Raw genomic sequence first — 22,229 nt, forward strand, 5'->3', positions numbered from 1 at the left:
TCCAAAGCATCACCTGCAAGGCGCGGATCCGACGCGAGAATATCGTGGTGTACGATGTATGCGCCACCATCGACCAGTGCCCCACGCGCATCGAGGAGACCTCGCCCATCGTCCTACGCTACAAGACCCCCTACTTCAAAGCCTCGGCCCGCGTGGTCATGCCCCCCATCCCCCGCCACGAGACCTGGGTGGTGGGCTGGATCCAGGCTTGCAACCAGATGGAGTTCTTCAACACCTACAGCGACCTGGGCATGTAAGCGATCGGCCGCGCGGAGCCAGAGCGGGGTCCCTGGCCCCAGTCTCTGGTTCCCACCTTGTCCCCTCTCCCCAGGTCCTTCTTACTGCACTCCCCATCCTCTTTCTAAACCTTCCTCCCGCCTCCTCTCTCACCTCCCTCCTCCCTCCGCTTTTGTTACAGTGACAGGGCGGGTGTAGGGAGGCTCCTCGCGAAGGCATTTTCTCTTGGTTTGCTTCTGACTCCCCATTAACGCGAACAGTGCCTTGTGCGAAGAATGCGACGCGGAGGGTTCGAGAGGCGCAGGTGGGAGGTGGCTGACAAGTGCCCTGGGAGTTTCGGGGTGCGGTCTGTGCTTTGTGGGGTTTCTCGGCAAGAGTTTGGGGGTGATGTGTAGAGAGAGGAATGGAGAGGAGTGCCGAGGACGTGTGAACTGTGCCGCGCGTCGTTTGGAGAAACCGGAGCGGGCGTGGAGAAGGTCCCAGGCGTCAACACGGGAGTTGGTGGTTCTGCTTGTGTCCCTTGAACTGTTGAATACTAGCCCTTTCCCCGAAGCCAGGGAGCCTGGACACGCTTCCTTCCGGTACCGCAAACCGGCCAGTGCTGCCCTTGGCTCCGCGCCTCTGAAGGAGTTCTGAGTGGTGGGGAGCGGGAAGGCGCTGGGCGCGTCCGGGCGGAGCTGGGTTGATGGCCTTGTGAGAGCAGTCTCCGGCTGGCGTGGAACCGGGTGTTTCTTATGCTCAAGAAAAGAACGGGTGTGTTGTCTGTCTAGGATCTTTACTTACTCTTCAAAACTTTCCTAATTGCGGCGCTGGAAGGGATTTCCCGCGCCCACCGCCGAATCCTGTCGGCGAGCTGGGAGCTCTCCAACTTCTTTCAGCAGTGCTGCTTGGTGCGCTTCGGGCTTGGCTGCTGCGGTGGAGACCCAGGATCGCAGTGGCTTCTCTGCCGCCAGAAGCCAACACTCCAGGCTGCAGGAGGGAGCATCCAGGACTTTTTTATTTACTAATTTCTCATAATACCCCTCCCGCCTTTTCTCAGAATTAGACTCTGAGCAGTTGGCGCTATAGTGGCTAAAAGCTTTGGGGCCAACATTTCACCCGCTGTTAGAATATAGGTCTAGCGCACCCTAATTAGCGTGCAGTCTAAAGGGAAACACTCTTCTGGAAATTCAGCCTCATTTCTTTTATTAATCTAAAGCTATAGCGCTCCCAATGTGGATGTGGGGTGTGGAAGTTCCCCTTTTAAAAGGTCAGGCCACCTTTTTAGCAGCAATTTTCAGGCTTTTATTGTACTCTGAGAGCAAGTAAGTTAATACTAGTCATAAGCGCTAAAAGGAGTTTTGACAGGTCATTTTGTTCTCTCCTCCTCCCCGCCCCCACCCCAAAAGTTTGGACTTTTCTTTCTGAGCATAAAAGCTCTGAGATGGAGCAAGCTCATTCCTTGTGAAGTGCGAGAGCCCAGTTTTCCCTGTGCCTTTGGGCGCTATAATCCTTCTTTCTGGAAGGCAGCTGGATGTGAGAAATTGGGGATGTATTATTTTGGTAGGAGCTCTGGTAGCGTAGTACCTGAGGCACTTGACTGCTAACCAGAAGGCTGGCGGTTCAAACCCACCAGCCACTCCTCCGAGGGAAGATAGGGCAATCTACTTCCGTGGTGATACTGCCTCGGAAATCCAAGGAGGGGTCGCTATGAGTGGGGCTGACTCAATGGCACATAACAACAACATTATTTTGGTGCATCATGTTATTTCAAAATAAACAAACCTTCAAAAGAGCAATTATATCTGAACACATGTGTCTCTTAAAACAGCTTTTTTAGAAATCCATTATTTCCAGCCATCAGGGAAAGTCACAGAAAGGGCAAGGGCCCACCCCGTGGTTCCCCTGGTCTCATACAGAGGGTGGCTTGTACCTTTGCTGGGGGTAGTGACTTCTCTCATGGGTGGCCTGAAGTCCCTTGTACAGGAAGCACAGGAAGCCAGAAGGATATGAGAGAAGCAGCCTTGCTTTCCCCAAGACCAAACAGCTGGGTTCTCTTTTGCCTCAAAGCCCTTGTAAGTCAGTAAATCTAAAATAAATAAATAAAGGGACCTTTCCATAAAAAATCAAACATACCCTATCTCAGGGGAAGCCAAGTTGAGATATGAAAAGACCTGGTGGTTGAACTCCTTGACTCTGTGGGAGGGTGTGTCCACATTGGAACCAGCTTTAATGGAATCAGTGATGGCTCAGAAGGACATGGTATTCCCTGACCCTTTCCCCACTGAATTCTTGCCTTTGGGATTTGAAAAGAAGTTTTGTTTGAAAACTGGCCCTTTCAGTGTTTTGCAATTCTTGGTTTTCTTGTTATTGATGCAGAGGACCAAAAATAGTTCCCAGGAAATCATAAAGCATGTTATTATAGATCTGTGTCCAGAGTCGACCTTTCTCTTCATGGTTGCAATAATTGCTATGTGTTTAAAGCCACTTGGGAGCCCAGATTTGATTGAACCAATCTCCACAAAAATGTTTATGCCCTGAAAACTTTGACAGTGTAAACTTTTTAATGGGAACTCATATTGCATGAAAGTCTCTGCAGTCTATTTGTTATTATGTCTGCTTTAGCCAGTACCTTGAGTGGAAAAAACACCGCAGGCTGAATGTTCACCGTTGTTCAGTGTTCCTGCTACACGAGGCATAATATGGCAAGAGGGTTTAGGTTAGAAAGCTGCCTTTTCAGTGTTTAAAAAGGGACTTGCCAGAGGACATTCATAGCTCAAAATGGTAAGAAGCCTCCATCTACAGTGTTAAAAGAAACCCTGAGCTTTTGTGGTTTAAATTTGCAACATTTCCAAGAAGGGGTAGACTTCTTAAAGGGCATTTGAAATAGCTGATGGGCATGATAACCAGAGCTTAATTTGATCTTGAACTCAAGTGATTCGGAACTTCCTCAAATGAGTCTATAGAAAGCTGACTGGTGAGTACTTGCAGCACCTATTCATTTCTCATTTGGTCCAGGCGAATTCTGCTAATGCATCCCTGAAGTGACTGACTGCTGCAAGTCTTCGTCCTTCCGGGAGTAAGGGCTTGCTTTTCAATCAACTTGTCAATAAACAAATATTTACCAAGTACCTGTGATGTGCAAAGGAGCTCTGGTTGTGTAGTTGTTGTTGTTGTTGTTGTTAAGTTCCGTCGAGTCGTTTCCGACTCATAGCGACCCCATGCACAGCAGAACGAAACACTGCCCGATCCCGCGCCAGCCCCACAATCCCTGCTACACTTGAGCCCATTGTTGCAGCCACCGTATCAATCCATCTCATTGAAGGCCTCCCCCTCTTTCGTCGACCCTCCACCCTACCAAGCATGACATCCTTCTCCAGGGAATGGTCCCTTCTTACAACATGACCAAAATAGGTGAGACCAAGTCTGGCCATTCTTGCTTCCAAGGAGCATTCTGGCTGCACTTCCTCCAGGACAGATCTGTTAGTTCTTTTAGCAGTCCATGGTACTTTCAGCATTCTTCGCCAGCACCACAACTCAAAAGCATCAACTCTTCTTCGGTCTTCCCTATTCATTGTCCAGCTCTCACATGCATACAAGGTGATTGGAAATATCATGGCTTGTGTCAGGCGCACCTTAGTCCTCAAGGAGATATCCTTGCTCCTCAGCACTTGAAACAGTTCCTTCGCAGTTGACTTTCCCAATGCTACACGACGTCTAATGTCCTGACTGCTGCTTCCGTTGGCATCGATTGTAGAACCAAGCAATGTGAATTCCTTGACAACGTCAATCTTCTCTCCATTGATTGTGATGCTGCTCATTGGTCCAGTTGTGAGGATTTTTGTTTTCTTTATGTTGAGATGTAATCCATACTGCAGACTGTATTCTTCAACCTTCATCAGTAGGTGCCTTAAGTCATCCTCACTTTCAGCAAGCAAAGTTGTATCGTCTGCATATCTCAGGTTGTTAATGATTCTTCCTCCGATCCTGATACCACGTTTTTCTTCATATAGTCCAGCTTCTCGGATTATTTGCTCAGCATATAGATTGAATAAGTGTGGAGAAAGAATACAACCCTGACGCACTCCCTTCTTGATTTTAAACCATGTAGTGTCCCCTTGTTCTGTTCGAATGACAGCCTCCTGGTCAAGGTACAGATTCCTCATGAGTACAATCAAGTGCTCAGGGATTCCCATTCTTCTCAATGTTATCCATAATTTGTCATGATCCACACAATCAAATGCCTTTGCATAGTCAATAAAACACAAGTAAACATCTTGCTGGTATTCTTTGCCTTGAGCCAAGATCCATCTGACAACAGCTATGATATCCCTTGTTCCACGTCCTCTTCTGAATCCGGCTTGAACCTCTGGAAGTTCTCTGTCAATATACTGCTGCAAACGTTTCTGAATTATCTTCAGTAAGATCTTACTTGCATGTGATATTAGTGATATTGTTCTATAATTTCTACATTCTGTGGGATCACCTTTCTTTGGAATGGGCACAAATATGGATCTCTTCCAGTCAGTTGGCCAGGTAGCTGTCCTCCAAATCTCTTGGCATAACTGAGTGAGTGCCTCCAATGGGGCATCTGTTTGTTGAAATATCTCAATTGGTATGCCATCAATTCCCAGAGCCTTGTTCTTCGCCAGTTCTTTCATTGCAGCTTTGACCTCTTCCTTCATTACCATTGGTTCTAGATCATATGCCACTTCCTGAAATGGATGAAGATTGATCAGTTCTTTTTGGTACAGTGACTCTGTGTATTCCTGCCATCTTCTCTTGATGTTTCCTGCATCATTCAATATTTTGCCCATAGAATCTCTCACTATTGCAACTTGAGGCTTCAATTTTTTCTTCAGTTCTTTCAGTTTGAGAAATGCTGAGCATGTTCTTCCTTTTTGGTTTTCAGACTCCAGTCTTTGCACATTTCATTATAGTAATTGGCTTTGTCTACTCGAGCTGCTCTTTGAAATCTTCTGTTCAGCTCTTTTACCTTTTCATTTCTTCCATTTGCTTTAGCTATTCTCCGCTCAAGGGCAAGGTTCAAAGTCTCTTCTGTCATCCACTTTGGTCTTCTCTTCTTTTCTTGTCTTTTTAGTGATCTCTTGCTTTCTTCATGGATAATATTCTTGATATCTTCCCATAATTCATCTGGCTTTCGGTCATTGGTGTTCAATGCATCAAATCTATTCTTTAGATGATCTCTAAATTCAGGAGGGATATATTCAAGATCATACTTTGGCTCTCTTGGACTTGTTTTCATTGTCTTCAACAATGTTGTGTAGTAGTTAAGACATTTGGCTACTAACCAAAAGGTGGGTGGTTTGAACCCACCAGCTGCTCCATTGAAGAAAGATGAGGCAGTCTGCTTCCATAAAGATTTACAGCCTTGGAAACCCAATAGGGGTTGCTATGAGTTGGGATTGACTCAATGGCAGTGAATTTTTTTTCTTTTTCTAATGTGAAAAAGAACTGAGAAACCAAACCCACTGCAGTCGAGTCAATTCTGACTCATAGAGATCCTATAAGACAGAGTAGGACTGCCCCATAGGGTCATAGGGTTCTGAAGCTATAATTGTGAAGGAAGCAGACTGCCTCATCTTTCTTCCACAGAAAACCAAACAAACCAAACTCACTGCCATCCAGTTGGATCTGACTAATAGCGACCCCTTCTTGGTTTCTGAGGCCGTATCACTACTGAAGTAGGTTGCCCAATTTTCCTTTCGAGGAGTGGCTGGTGAGTTTGAACCGCCAGCCTTCTGGTTAGCAGTCAAATACCTTAGGCACTATGCCACCAGAAAAAAAAAAAAAAGAAAAAAAACCACTGCCATGGAGTCGTATCCAACTCATAGCGACCCCTCCTTGGGTTTTTGAGGCAGCATTACTACGGAAGTAGATTGTCCAACTTTTTTGAACCATTGACCTATCAGCAGCCAGGCACTCAACCACTGCCCCACCAGAGCTCCTGATGTGCAGGCACCAGCAAGGAAAACAAAGAAATATGAGGCAGCCTCACTGCTCTTCAGTGTAGGAGGTATGGATATGTGCAGAGAAAACCACTTTTCCCAACTCATTCTAAACCAAACTCACTGTCATCAGTCAGTTCTGAGTTATAATGACCCCTATTGGGTTTCCTGTGCTGTAAATCTTTACAGAAGTAGATTGCCCCATCTTCCTTCCATGGAGCAGCTGGTGGGTTTGAACCACTGACCTTCTGGTTAGCAGCCAAATGCCTTATTCCAACTAATATAGGATAAATTCCTGAGAAGGGAGAATAGTCAGGGAGATTGAGGAATGGTCTACAAGGCAGAGTTTTCTAAAGGTAGAGGGACTTGGGCTGGGCTATGAGTAATGAAAGAATTCACATAAGGGAAAAAACAAAACAGTTGCTCTTGAGTCAGTTTCAACTCATGGCCGCCTCATGAGTATGGACTAATTCTAGAGGAAGAAAAAAGCAAGCCCATGGAAGTAGGACACTTTCGTTGCTGCTCACAAGGTTTTCAGTGGCCAATTTTTTTCAGAAGTGGATGGTCCCATCCTTCTTCTTCTTCTTTCTTGCTGTGAAAGCTCCACTGAAACCTGTCTACCATGGATGACCCTGCTGGTACTTGAAATACCAGTGGCAAAGCTTTCAGCCTCACAGCAACACAAAAGCCACCGTAGTACAACAGACTGGCAGATGAGTGGTGAGTGGAAGTAGGAAAATATAAGGTGTTTGAAGGGGGCATAAGTAGTCTGGAGGTCCCTGACTGGCACAAATAGTTTGCATTTGGCTACTAGCCAAAAGGCTGGTGGTTCATACCCACCAAGTGGTATCACAGAAGAAAGGCTTGGTGATCTACTTTGGTAAAGATTATGTCTAAGAAAATGCCACCCTATCACATGAGGTCACCATGAGTTAGAATTGACTCAATGACATGTTTTGTTTTGTTTTTGAAGGCTGGTATGGAGCATTCAAGTAGAACAGTAGGAGATCAGGTCTGAAAGGTAGGTTTGGGGCCTGTTGGGAAGGACCTAGGATAATATGATCTAGAAAAGAGACATGTGAGATTGAATCTTGTTAACCAGATAGATGGGGTCAGGAGGCTCTTCATACCCTCTTCATTCCTCTCAGATTTGCAGGGACTTTTCAATGGAGGCATAAGACCTTTTTGATGGAGCAGGTTTGAATGGTGAAGCAAAACACCCAAGAGGTTTCTTAAGTGAGATTTAAACAAGAAATGATGCTCATGGACCAAGAATGATGGAGCTGAAGCCAAGGTCAGGAGAAAGCCAGCAATAGCTAAAGGCTTCTTTCCCATATCTCTTGAGTGCACTGTGCTTTGAAGCTGTAAGCAAATTCACCAGGGTCAGGTCAAGGCTGATGGCATAAAAGCCACCTCCATTGCCAATTTGGAGAACCCTGGGCCTCAGTGGAACTTTAGTTAGACATGGCTTACTCTTCTTCAGGAGACAACTCTTACTTGTCTCTTGCCTCGTGCTTCAGAACCAAGGTTATTGAGGAGTTAACTCTACCCACTCCCTCTGTTGACTGTTCATATCAATCCAAGCTGGTTTCTATCCATTCAGAAACTGCTCTTCCTAAGCTCATCTGTTATGGCCTTATTGCCATAAACAGCAGATGCTTTTAAGAGGCATTCACCTTTCCAGAACATTTCACAAGTTGACAGCTTCCTCTGCCTGGAATCACTCCCACCTTTTGGCTTTTATGCTATTTCTCCAGTTGTTCCTGTTTTTGTTATACCCAGTGATAAAGTTCATCAGGGTATTTCTCATTCTATACTCTCTTCTTGGGTAATTTTATCCATTCCCATAATAGGAGATGTTGTCTGTGATGTGCTATCACCTCTACGCCAGTTGTGTGTCTACACACAGTTTCCATTTGGCTCTCTGGAAGACAGCTCAAGTTTAATGTATCCAAATCTGAACTCTTGATCTCCACTACAGCCCTGTATCCCAAAATCTGTAACTCCACCATTCTTCCTCATCTTAGTAAGTAACACTTTTAGTCCCTGCCTTGCTCAAGCTGAAATGTTAGTGTGTCATCCTTGATATTTCCCCACACATCCAATCCATTATCAGATCCTACTGACTCCATCACTAAGATATATGTAATCCAGCCACCACTCTCCATGGCCACCACTGCCATCTCAAGACATGTCACCATCAGCTATCACCTGCTGCAGCAGAGGCCTTCTAACTGAACTTACCCCTACCTCCAGCATATTCCCCACATAGCACCCAGAGTGATAGGTTTAAAATGTAAATGGTATCACTGCCATCACTTTTCTCTTAAACCCTTTAGTGACTTTCCATTGCAATTAGTATAAATTTTGAAAATTTCCTTTGTCTCTCTCTGAATTTCTCTTTTCTAACCATTTCTTGGCCTGTAAGACATATCACCCACCAACATTTGCAGCCTCTCTGGGTCCTTGGGAAGCTCCTGTCCCAGTTGTAGTACATGCTATCCACTGGTGGGGATACAGGCCTCATCCCACCAATTCAGAGTCTACTTGGGACATATGTGTCCCACATAATTATATCAAAATCCCTATGACTGCAAATTTTTTTCCCCCCTTGGATTTCATCAAGGCTTCCATTACTGGAAACACAGTATCAACAAAAAATGTAAGGCAGAAAATAACTCAGTCATGAAAAGGTTAAGCCATGTCAGCATTCTTTCAGTTCTTCAGAGGCAACCAACTGGATCCCAGTGCACAGCTTCTCCATATGCTGACCTCTCTAAAATGCTCATCTTCTTTACCCTTTTCTAGCTAATTCCTACTCCTCATTCAGATCTCAACGATTAACCTTCTCAGAGAGCCAACCCTTGATTTCACTGTTTTAATTAGGTTTCTTTTCTTCTCTTTCAAAATGCCTTGTTCTTTTCCTTCACACCTCATAGTTTGAAAGAATATAATTGGGTTTATTAACATCTGACTTGTTGTTTATTTAATATTAGATGGGTCTACTAGACTATAAGCTTCAGGAAAACAGATATTGTATCCATTTTGTTCTCTACTTGATGTACAGTACTTTGTCCTTAGCAAATTTCAATAAACATTTAATGAATAAATAAATGGACTATTCTCTGACCTCAAATAGTCTGTGTCCTCTTCAACAAATCATGGTTCTCTTCAATATTAGCTTTTCATATTAAACCCAAGGTTAACTCCAAAACGCATTTGAACCTTTAGACACTCCAGTGGTCGCTTAGCACTAATGCATGCAGTTCAACTCCACTACTTGTGTCGTGTTGTCCTGCATTCCTCTGTCACATTGTCTGCTCCTCTGCACCGAGCAATGTCTGTCACTGTCCTGGTCTCCCTACAGTGTTCTGCACACAGGCAGTGGTGTTCAGCAAACACTGAAGACTCGTTCCAATGTCACCTGCTGGAAAGTGGCATCTGTTGTCTGCCTGAGGAAACAAATCTTGCCATAGCACTATTTCATCTGCATTGCTCTCTTGTGGCCTGAATCCCAAGATTTGTGGAGGTGACACCTTTAGCCATTGCTGAAATGCTTTACCTAGTAGAGAATCATTTCACCCTGAGCTGGAGCTTCACATCTTGTTACCAGCTACTCACTGCTTGCATGCCCAGCATGGCTTTGAGTATGTCTCTCACTCATCATAGAGATACCACCATCTTTGGGCATTTGCACTTGAGGGCCAGAGTGTCCTGTGTCCAGAAAGCCCAGTGAATCTCCCAGGCACTTGTGTCTACCCCCGCCCCCACTCTCATCACACCCCTAGTCAGAGGGTTCAAGATCTGGAAATAGCTAGGGCTTCTCTTCACCAGAAACACTGGGGATGGATGTACCCCCTCCACACAAACACACCCCACCAATCTAGAGCATCAGAGGGGAAAGCAGAATCCAATTCCCTTACTAAAGTCCTGAGTGACCTTGAAGGGGAGATGGCCTAACCTTTCTGCCTCTAATCTTCTCCATCTCTGCAAAAGAGGAGCAGCAGAGGATTAGCTGGTCTTATCAGGAAGCATTAAGCTCACTGGAGATAAAGCACAGCTCCAGAGTTGCAGGAGTGAAAAGGGACAAAGGAGAAGAAAAATGAGTAGGAAAAGAAAGGGGAGTAATAGAGGGAGAATTAATATTGCAGTGTGGCTTGTGTAGGAAAGTAGGGGCAGAAGAGCTGGGTGGATGTTGAACGGTTGGTTATCAATGAGTTTTCACATGGCAGCAGAAGTGAATGCTACTTACTGTTGGGGCCAGGTCTGCAGAGGCTTCATGTTCCAGGTCAAGAAAGAAGACTGGCAATTGGTTAAGCAAATGCAGAATCATATGTGACTCAAGAGCCCATATATCCCCATTCCATCTCATTTGAGCATACTGATCTCACCTGACCTGTACAAAGACCCTGTGAGCTAGGTATTTGGAAATCAGGTGACTTGCCTGTGACCATACATCTGGTGAGTGGCTGAGCTGGGACTGTGAACCCTAACTTCTGACTCCATGTCCTACCTGTCTGTGCACTTCCTTGGCTTGAGCCAGCTTGACTTGTCATGGAGACAGGTCAGTACTCCATTCATACCAGCGCTAGAAAGCCTAATGGGTATGGCTGCAGCAGTCACAGGCCTGACTTGTCTCCTCAGGTGCCCCAAGTAGATGATTACTTAGCTTCCTTCTTACCAGCCACCTCAGCCACTTTGATCCACTATTAATAAAAGTTACTGCAGATAATCAGGCTATAGAAAGTGACTAATTTCCAACTTGGCCATTATGGACTTGAGAATATGAGGAGATGATCAATAGCAGAGAATTCTGATGACCACACAAAGACACAGGGCTCAGGAGGTACTGAGGATCTCTGAGAAGGGTGGGAGCCCACACACCAAGGCAGAGATACCTACAGTGTGGGACAGTGCCCAACATAAGAGAAGTCACAGGGTGAGTTGCCTCTCATTCTTACCAATCCAAAACAATGTTGTATTTAAGGATGATTTTGGAGTTGTAGGAGCTCTGGTGACGTAGTGCCTAAAGCATTTGACAGCTAACCAGATGGCTGGCGGTTCAAACCCACCAGCCACTCCTTGGAAGGAAGGTTGGGCAATCTACTTAATGATATTGCCTCGGAAACCCAAGGAGGGGTCGCTATGAGTCAGATCAGACTCAATGGCAGGGAGTTTGGTTTTGGTTTGGTTATGGAGTTGTTGGTTTTAGTAAAAGGCATATGAGTATGCATGTGTTGGGGAGAGTTATCAATATCAATGAATGCCTTGTGAGTCTGGGAGATGCTGCTGTGGGAAGGAAAAGAATGGGCAAGAGAAGAAAGGAACACGTTAAAGGGCTGTGTGCCTGGCAGTTGTCTTGGTGCTTCCCATCCATGACACTGAAATTGCTCCATGAAAGCAGTACTCCTATTTTGATGTACAAGGACGTTAAGTATCTAGCCTGAAATCTTACAGACAGCAAGTAGCCAAGCCAGGAGACAAGCAGGAGACAAACACTCAATTTCTAATACTCTGCCTTACCTTCCAGGAGGGAGAGTCTCCCAACTTGCTCTGTGAATTATTGTTCCCCTATAGTTTTCTGTTCCTTTCCAAAGTGGACCTGGCTTTTTTTTTTTCCCCCCTCTGGTTTGCTTATTTCCTCATTGCTTTGTAAGTTGAGAAAAGTGCTCTGAGGGCACACATGTGAAACTCTCAGAATGCCCCCTAGAATGACATCCACGATTAGCAGTATGAGCTATATAAGGAGGTGGGAACAAGAAATGCAGAGACTGAGTCCACGGTGTGGACAGAGCTCATCTGCTGGGAGCCCAAAGGCACCATCCTCAGCATTCAGGGACCCCAGGCTGGCCAACAGTGCTGCAGGAACCAGCCCTCTGCCAACACCTCTGGGAGTTTCCAGGCCACATGTCGGCCCTGATGGGCAATGCTGGGCCCAGTGGATGGTCATCCAGACCCCGCAAGTGTTGGATTTGGGGGTCTGTTCATCCTTCAAACTCTCCAGACAGTTGCTGTTTGGCAGATGACGAGGAAGAGAAGGGGAAAGAGGATTTCCTTTTGGTGGTGGAGGGGACCAGCTTGTTGGGCATACCTCTGACTCTAGGAATTCCTGTGCTATTCCTTTTGCCAAGGCCCTCCAGCCACCATATCAGCAGCATGGACCCTACTCCCTCCTTAGATTCTGGGATATAAGCCAATTGGAACTGTTGCGTGTGCCAGCGGAAGATATAGCTACTGGCTCCCCAGCACAGGGGCTTGAGTCTGAAGACCTGGGCTCAAGTGTCAGCTGTGTGGCCTTAGGCAGGTCCTTATAACCATCCAGTGTCTGGTTTGCTTGTATGTAAATGGGCAGATAATAAGATGTCTCTTTCATAGGGTGTTAGGAATTAAGTGAGATGAAGAATGTGAAAATAACATGCTGTGCACATGTTATTATTATAATAGAGGGTGAGAGACTGTTATTCTTACCAGAGGGTGACTCTGGGTCAGCTGCAAGGAACAGGGGTGTTATGGTTGTCTCTGTGACTTCCCCTGGCAGAGAGGCATCTGGACTCTGGAGACAGTCCTCGACATATCAACTTCCCCCAGGGGAGGAGACAGCTGGAACCAGGGCTGTTTCTACTTCACTTCAGAGGGGTGTGACAAAGACCCCTCATCCCATCTAGAAAGCACCCTCCCAGATTTGCTCTGAGCTATGGATTTGAGCAGCATCCAGGACCCTGGCAGCATCCAATCCCTGAGCACAATGCCTACAGCTCAGCTATGTTCTGAGATGGACTTCCTGCCCCATCCCCAACGGCAGTACCAGTCCAGCTAGGAGCTACAGTTTGTCTGAACCAAGGACTGGGAAGAGGGGAAACATGCTGTTTATGCTCAAGAACAATTATGAAGCTTACCCCCGGGTGGATAAATGAGACCAACACGTGAAGCAATTTGTCTCCAAAATTATTTTTAATGTACTTTATTCTTTTCAAGTCCCTTTTAAAATTTCATCTCTTTACATTTTTCCTGTGGTTACCAGGAAGGAGCAGGGGAGAGGGAGAAAGGGGAGGAGGACTCGTTTTCTAGGAAGTTGTGAGTTTGTTTATTGTTGTGTTAGTTGCCATTTGTGTCAATTCTGACTCATGGTAACCCCATGTGGTGATGGGAAATTTGGCAACAATTATTGTAATGGCTGTACAACATGATTAATGTAATTGATATCACTAAATTGTACACGTGAACAAAGTTGAATGAGCAAATGTGTAATATATGATTTTATAACAATAAAAAAAGAATATATATATATATACATATATATATATATATATATATATATATATTTAATTTCATTTCTTTTAACCTGATAATAATCATGAAACTTATTTAGCGCAACTCTTATTCCCATTTTAGATAAGCAAGCTGAGACCCAACAAAAATGAATAATTTGCTCAGGGTCACCCCGGCAGGCCTTGGTAGAATCAGAACCCCAACTCCTGCCCCAGGACCCTTCCCATGCTAAGTGCACCCACCATCAACCAAGTAGGAACAGAGGTCATCCTCAGAGCTGAGCGCAGTGTGTACCTCTGGGTCAGCCAGCTCACAGGCACATTTTGAGGCATCCCTTAAGGCCTCTGAAGGCAAGAGAGGGACAGCTAAATGTGTTCAACAAAAGCAAAGAGAAACTTCCAGGCTGTCAGATTAACATAAAATAAATAAGACCAAGTGCTGTCTGATGGTGGTCTGATGGCGCATTGGGTGGTCACTGTGACAGGCTGCCTTGGAAAGATTCTGGCTGGCTCCTTCTCATGGGGCCTGACCTTTCAGATCTGGCTCGTGGGCCTGTGTCAGGCTGGGCACTCAGAGGTCTGGCTAATGGGAAGCAATAAATCGGCCTCCTCAGTCAGCTAAAGCTTGGCAGCATCCTGAAGATCCAAGCAGGCCAAGGAGTCAGGGCCTCTGGGGCAGGAGTGGTGGCTGGGACAGGCTTTAGAAAGGGATAAGCAAATTGGATATTGCTTTGCTTCAGGCATGTGAGAGCCAGGGGCCACATATGTAGAAGAGAGAAGCTTGAAGGAGAGTTAGAGATGTTACTTCCATGACCCTTCTTGCCTATTCATTCTTCCTCCTCCCAAGAGCCATGCAGATCACGTGGTGGGTGCTCCATTTTCCAAAATGGCAGCACCCAACCTGAGCCTAAGGAACTCGATTCAAAACCAGAGTTTTTTCAGGTTGCTCAGATGGGGAGCTCTGGTAGCATAGTGCCTAAGGCACTTGACTGCTAACCAGAAGGCTGGCAGTTCAAACTCACCAGCCACTCCTCGGAAGGAAGGTTGGGCAATCCTACTTCCGTAGTGATACTGCCTCGGAAACCCAAGGAGGGGTCGCTATGAGTCGGGGCCGACTCAACGGCATATAACAACAACAACAACAAATACATGATAATCTATTTCAAAATTCCATAAAGAACCTCTACTTTTTCTTTAGGGAGGGTGAACGATTCATACCAAAAAGCTAAACTTCAAACTCCTTCTTGGCCTTCAGAGGCAAGGAGCATGTCTTTTGCTGGAACACATGTACACTGTGAGCAATGTGCAGATATCTGCTTATTGTTCTGTGTCCCCATGAGACCATAAGCAAATTATTCAACTTAATGATAACAACAACAATAACACCCGCTTACTGAACACTTAGCTGATGATAAATGTTTTATACGCACTGTCTGTGAAGTAGGTGTATTTTCTCCTTTTTAGAGATGATGAAACTGAGGCCTGAAGAATTGGATAATGTATTGCCTGCCTCATAAGTGGGTAATAAGTTACCAGCCACATGGCAAAGCCAGGATTGGAAATTATATGGAACTAATTCCATGATTCTTCATGATGTTATGCTGCCTCATTCCCCCAAACACATACTCTGCTTAGGGTTAAATGGATGAATGAGCTACTGGATGGATGGATGGATGGGAGGGTGGGTGGATGGATAGATAGGAAAGTTTTCAGGCTGAAAGAGTGCTGGCTTTTGTTCTTGCTAAGGAGACCTGGGAAACAAAGGGTTAAAATAAAGGAGGAGAAATAGCTAGCCTCCTCGCCTCCCAGCTGCTTGGTTAGCTCAGCTGGTCAGGACAGGATGCTAATGAGACCAGGGTCCTGGGATCAGACCCAAGGGACCAACCCAGGCCTGAGTCAGCTCTCTTTACCCTAACAGCCCCATGAAAACTGACTGCTACCAGCTACCAGTCATAGCAGGGTCTAGATTAGAGAGCAGAGAAAAACCAAAAAATGAAATCCACTGCCATTGAGTTAATTCCAATTCATAGCAACCCTATAGGACAGAGTAGAACTGCCCCATGGGGTTTTCAAGGCTGTACATCTTTATGGAAGCAGACTGCCTTGATTTTCTCCGGTGGAGCAGCTGGTGGATTTGAACTGCTGACCTTCTGGTTAGCAGCCAAATACTTTAACCACTACACCACCAGAGTTCCTTGAAAGTAGAGAAAGAGCTAGTAAAATGAAAGTGCTGGGTCAACAAAATCACTTTTGACTCCTGGAATGTTAAGACACCCTGGGAAATCATCTAGGCTGGCTCACCCGTTTTACAGATGGGGACACTGAACCACACAGAGGAGCAATGATACAGCTAGTGGGTGGTAGAAGCAGCATTCAGATGCAGGCTATTGAATTCAATTGCCAGTGTTCTTCACAAGTGGGCCACACAAGCCCTGATGGAGGACAGGCAGCTCGCTTTGTAGGTCAAGGCTGTGGCACCCCTAGACTGTACAGTAGTAATAAGTGTTACCACCTTTTAGTTTTTCCTCAGCCCCTCCTCCCATTGTTTGATGAGGGTCCAGCCTCCCTGCAGAGGGGGCCATGTACTCCTAAGAAGCAGCAGCAGCTAGGAAGAACACCATCCTTCTGCAACACAGAGGAACACAAATTAGCCCAAGGAATGTCTACACAGTTGCCAGAAGGCAGAGATACCAGTCTATTCCCAGTGTCCATATGCAGTGCTTAGCAAGGAAGAAAGAGGCCTCCCCAGAGACACCCTTCACAGATGGCAGGAAATAGGATTGCTTGGCTGCCCAAGGGAGGAGGGATGAGCAGAAAAATTGAGATTCGGTTCGGATGCCCAGGAACCCTTTCCTCCTCCCGTTCACTTCCCTTTGCCCAGGTGCTGATGGCATACGTTGGCCCCATGGCCCCCTGCCCACAGACAGGCAAGGTAGCCTCATGGCCCCTGGCAGCTCCAGAAAAAATGAGATCCAAGTGGTGTCAAAGATGACAGATTGTGAGGGGGCCAGGGACCCTCCCCTGACAGCAGGGCTTTTTTGGGAGGCCCCTGTAGAACAGAACAGATGGGGGAAGTCCAAGAGGGATATCCTAGCTGCCTAGAGACTCTGTTTCTGTTGTGGTTTTTAGCTGAATTTCTCTCTTTTTTTTTCCCCTTTTAATTTTTTATTAATGTGAGGCATTTCAGCAGAGGGCCATGATCTAATTGTACTTAGTGTCTGTTTATCATAGAGGAAGTGGAGGTGGGGAGGATCAGGAAAGAGCAGGCTGAGACCACCACACAGTTGCTTTGCCCATGCTGGGATCTAAGGGAGCTGCCATGGAAGGACTGTGGGTGGGGACAGGGTAAGTGTGTGCCTCTGAGCATCCTGTCAATACCACTTGTCTGGCTGACTCCAAAGCTATAGTCTTTGCATCACTCTAGGCTGACTCTCATGAGGAGGAATCTTGACATCAGGGTAATGTAGGTGGTCTGCTGGGGCTTCCTTAGACAGTCTCATTCTAGCCTGGCCTTCTCTCTCAAAATTTCCTCTGGGAACCTAGCTTCTGCCCTTTCTGTAGGCTTCCCTGAAGGGGGAGACACCTTCAGATCTCCTGGTCTCTTCTTGGATCTCCCACTGTTGTCCCAGCTGTCTGATATGTCTTTTCAAGTCCTATAACTCTTATGGCTACTGCTGTCTGTCTGATCAACCCTGCTGACTGACTCTTGCCTGTCTTTGTCCTTGTTCACCTCTTGCACTGCCTATGGCCATTCTGATATCTTCCTGCCTCGTTTCTGACCAGTGCTTTGTCCAGGCCAGTCACTATTTCAAGCTGCTGGACCTAAAGCAGATCCCATCCCCTAGGCCACTGTTCTCCTATTCCTGGACCCTCTAGACTTCTAGTTGGCTCCCTGTCTTAGGGTTCACCATCTGTCCCTGAGCTGGGGAGACAAAGGTGGAAGGAGAAAGGGTTGAAGGAGTAACCCTGTCCTGGACCCTGGAACAGAATCACCCCACTTCTCCTTGGAGCCTGTGAGCCACTTTGTCTTCCACATCCACTCCAAGCCTGGATTGGGCTTCCACTTTCATCTCATGAGCGGCTTTTCAAAAGCCATAGGTGATCTTTACAAAGAAAATTACTTCTTACTTAAAGGAGCAGCTAATCTAGAGTTTAGATGTCTGGTGAGGACACTGAAACACATTGAGACCAGAGTATTGGGGGCTTTGGAATCCTGGGGAAGTGTGTCGGGAGAAGGGGAAATAATTCAAGAAGCATTCATTCAGGACCTGCTCATTCACAGTAGGTCTATGGCAAAGAGAGGGATGCGAAAGAAGTTTAAGAGCATGGTTTGCTGCTCTTGTCCTCTTGATAACTTAGTTTCCTAGGGCTGTTTTAACAAAATACCAAAAACTGGGTTGGTGGAACAACAGGAATGCATTATCTCACATTTAGGAAAACTAGCAGTCCAAAATCAAGGTCTCAGCATGTTTGGTTCCTTCTAGAGTCCCATAAGGAGAGTCTGACCCATGCCTGTTTTCTAGTTTCTGGTGGTGATTGGCACCTTTTGGCAATCTTTGGCTTGTACATGCATCATTTTAATCTATACTTCCTTCATTACATGGCCTTCTTTTCTGTGTGTCTCTTTTATATGGACATTTCACTCATACTGGATTAGGAGTTACCCTAATGACCATATGACCTCATTTAACTGATAACATCTTCAAAGACTTTATTTCCAAATATGGTCACCTCCACAGGTATAAGGAATCAGATATTCAGCATATCTTTTTTTGGCATAATTCAACACATAATAGTAATCATCAGAAAGGTCTGGGTGTCAAGAGCAGATGCTAATATGTGCGACAAAGAACAATTGAAAGACCATGGCTATGCCAAAGAAAGGCCATAGTCATCCTAGTTATCACCTGACAAGACCCAACAAAACTTTTGACCCTGTAACCAACCCTGCCCTGTCATGTATGAAGCTAGGAAACCCAAACAAGGTTGGGAGCTGCTCTCCCCATTCCCAGTGAATGGGGACAGCCACCCACCAGTGTCTCATCTGTTTTCCAAGGCTGCAGAAAAGCTCCCTGACACAATAATCTGCAGTCGGGTGGCTGAGTTTAATGGTCATAGCTAAGAGGTTCCTGAGGCAAAAGGGGGATAGGAGCAGAGACCACTAAGGTATCACCTCTGCTAAGGTATCATCTCAGCCAAGGTAGCTGAGAAGTTTTTTTCCATTCTCTCACAAATGTCCCTCAGAGAGGTGTCTTTTCAGAACAGCAACCTCAGAGAGTTTCTAGATCATCCAGGTACATGTGCAGTTGATTGACCACAATTGAAAGACTTTGAGAAATGAAACTGCTGTATAATTAGGCCAAGAGTTGGAACCTGGAGGCAGGTTGATTGAATGGGGTCATTGTTGGATTTAATCCTGTTGTTGTTAGTTACTGTCAAGTCTGCTCTAACTCATGACAACCTCATGTATAATAGAACAAAATATTGCTCACCTCCTGTACCATCTTCATGATTGTTGTATGTTTGAGTCCGTTGCCCACCCCCTGTATGTCAGTTTGTCTAACTGTGGTGGCTTGTGTGTTACTGTGATGCTGGAAGCTATGCCACTTTTATTTCAAATATCAGTAGGGTCACCAATGGTGGATCAATTTCAGTGATGCTTCCAAAGGCAGATCAGGAAGAGAGGCCTTGCTATCTACTTCCAAAAATCAGCTAGTGGAAACTGTATGTACCAAACAGAATATTTCCCATTTTAATCCTAAAGAGTACCTTTCTCCTGCAGGAAGTACAACACCACAAGAATGAATGGAAGGGAGAAGTAGCATTTATCTATATGATAATGTTTTTGTGGAAACTCTATCTGTTGATCTTTAACATCAGGATCTGTGCATAGTTATTTTTCGTTAAGCAACTAATTCTCTTTAGCCACATAAATGATTGATTAGTTGAGAGGATATGGCATTTGACCAGCTCAGATCACTGTTTCTGAGGCAGTATCACTACAGAAGTAGATTGCCTAACCTTCCTTTCAAGGAGTGGCTTGTGGGTTTGAACTGCCCACTTTCTGGTTAGCAGTCAAATGCCTTAGGCACTATGCCACCAGAGCTCCTAGCTCAGATCACAGCCATGCTTATGTCTCCATTCTGAGAGGGAAGTTCCTACTTGGATGCTGGGAGTTTTCTTCCACACAGCCTTCAGCATCTGGTGCTTCCTAAATTGTCTGTCATCAGAATTAGGATTTAGAATTACACCCTAGTATATATATGACTTGAACATACAAATAGCAAAAGCAAATGGAAGGAATGATGAAGTAAAAGAGCTGAGAAGATTTTAAAGGGTGGCTTGAGAAAGTAAAGTATTACAATGAAATGTGCAAAGATCTGGAGTTAGAAAACCAAAAGGGAAGAATATGCTCAGTATTTCTCAAGCTGAAGGAACTGAAGAAAAAATTCAAGCCTTCAGCTGCAATAGAGAAGGATTCTATAGGCAAAATATTGAAAATCAGAGGAAGCATCAAAAGAAGATGGAAGGATGCACTCCTCAGCCTATATGACTATGAGACCAGAAGAACTAGATGGTGCTTGGCTACCGCTGTCAACCACTCAGAGGGGGATCTATGTAGGAGATCCTGGATAGAGAACAATGTGGAACAAAACTCAAAATCATTTGGAAAAAAAAGTGGGGGGGACCAGGTTTGCTAGTCTGTTAGAGCCTGGTGGAACCACTGAGACTATGGCCCCTAGCTGCCCTTCAGGTCTGGAATTGAACCCCCACCTGTGGCTTCCAGCCAAACAAAAGACAGGCATATAAGGTGGACATTTACACTAGGTAGATACACTCCTTGTAGAGAACAATCATGGGAGAATAGAAGGGCTGTGTATGCACAGGGTCATAGCTCAGGGGGCAGTAGTGAATGGAATGAAGGACACAGGGAAGAGGTAACTATGGGGAAGAAGAGGGAGGGGAGCTGTTGCATTGTGGGAAATTATAGTCAATGTCATGACAAAGTGTATCTGAACTGCTGTATGGAAAGTGAATTTGGTCTGTAAACTTTCACCCAAATCACAATTGAAAAAACAAGAAGAAGATAGAAGGAATATATGGCATCACTACACTAGAATTGGTTGACATTCAACCATTTCAGGAGGTAGCATATAATCAAGAATTGATGATAGTAAAGGAAGAAGTCCAAGCTTCACTGAAGGAGATGAGAAAAAACAAGGCTTCAGGAATTCACAGAATACCAGTTGAGATATTTCAACAGGTGAAACACTGGAAGTGCTTACTTGCCTATGCCAGGAAATTTGGAAGAGAGTTACCTGGCCAACTGACTGGAAGAGATCCATATTTGTGTCCATTCCAAAGGAAAATGATCCAACAGAATATGGAAATTATAGTACAATATCAATGATATCACAGCAAGTAAAATTTTGCTAAAGGTAGTTTAAAAACAGTTGTGGAAGTACATTGGCAGGGAAATACCAGAAAGTCAAGCTGGATTTGGAAGGGACTTGGAATGAAGTATATTATTGCTGATGTCAGATAGATCTTGGCTGAAAGCAGAGAATACCAGAAAGGTGTTTACCTGTTTTATCGATTATGCAAAGGCATTCGACAGTGTGGATCATAGCAAATTATGGACACCATTGTGAAGAACGGGAATTACAGAACACTTAATTGTGGTACATAGACCAAGAGGCAGTTATTCAAACAGAAGAAAGGGATACTACGTGGTTTAAAATCAGGAAAGGTATGTATCAGGGTTGCATTCTTTTACCATACTTATTCAATCCATATGCTGAGCAAATAATCTAAGAACCTGGACTGTATGAAGAAGAACAGAGCATCAGGATTGGAGGAAGACTCATCAACAACTTGCAATATGCAGATGACACAACCTTGCTTGCTGAAAGTGAAGAGGACTTGGAGCACTTACTGATAAAGATCAAAGACTGCAGCCTTCAGTATGGATTACACTTCAACATGAAGAAAACAAAAACCCTCACAACTAGTTTGTGGACTGCCATCTAAGCTGCAGCTATTGAGCTCTCCTTGTCCAGAGCAAAGAATAGTGAAGAAAATGAAAGACTCATGGGAACAGTTAGTCCAGAAGACTAATAGATCACATGAACCTCCGCCTCTACTACCCTGAGACCGAAGAACTAGATGGTACCTGACTACCACTACCAACCACTCTGAAAGGGATCACCTTCAAAGGTCATGGGTAGATTGGGAGAAAAATGTGGAACAAAACTCAAAATCGTAAAAAAGACCTAATTTACTGGTCAGATAATGACTTGGGAACCCCTGAGACTTTGGCCTTTAGTCACTCTTCAAGCGTAGAACTGAACTCACCCCTGTGGTTCAGCTTTCAGCCAAATAATAGATAGGTTTATAAGGTGAATAACAACACCAGGAGGGTACAAACTCATTCGAACAATCAACCATTCAAGATCAGAGGGGAGCATTTGCCCAGGGGCAAAGTTCAGAAGGCAGACAGGGATAGGAAAGGAGGAACAGAAACAGGAAACACGGGGGGGATGAGTTATGTTATGTTGTAGGGATTGCAATCAATGGCATGAAACAAAATTGCATGAATTGTTGAATGAAAAGTGGATTGGCTCCGTAAATCTTCACCCAAAACACAATAAAAACAATTTTTTTTCTTTGAATCCTCACAAGTGGACTAATAAGCAACAATATGATAAACAAAGGAAATACTGAAGTTTCAAGAATTTCATTTTACTTGGATCCACCATCAGCATCCATGGAAGCA

The 22,229-nt window shown here is 45.0% G+C and overlaps 1 protein-coding gene across 1 annotated transcript in view; it reads left to right on the plus strand.

The window, feature by feature from the left end:
* The window catches only part of FAM78B (family with sequence similarity 78 member B), a gene marked incomplete at its 5' end in the record, with an annotated part of 139,832 nt that overhangs the window by 7,963 nt on the left and 109,640 nt on the right, over nt 1-22,229 (plus strand). The window contains one exon of the mRNA XM_007937741.1: nt 1-253. Coding sequence (XP_007935932.1) covers nt 1-253 — 253 coding nt within the window. The remainder of the gene's footprint in view (nt 254-22,229) is intronic.

The sequence above is a fragment of the Orycteropus afer genome, unplaced genomic scaffold (assembly GCF_000298275.1).
Source record: "Orycteropus afer afer isolate SDZICR_OR568_19922 unplaced genomic scaffold, OryAfe1.0 scaffold00044, whole genome shotgun sequence".
NCBI lineage: Eukaryota > Metazoa > Chordata > Mammalia > Tubulidentata > Orycteropodidae > Orycteropus > Orycteropus afer.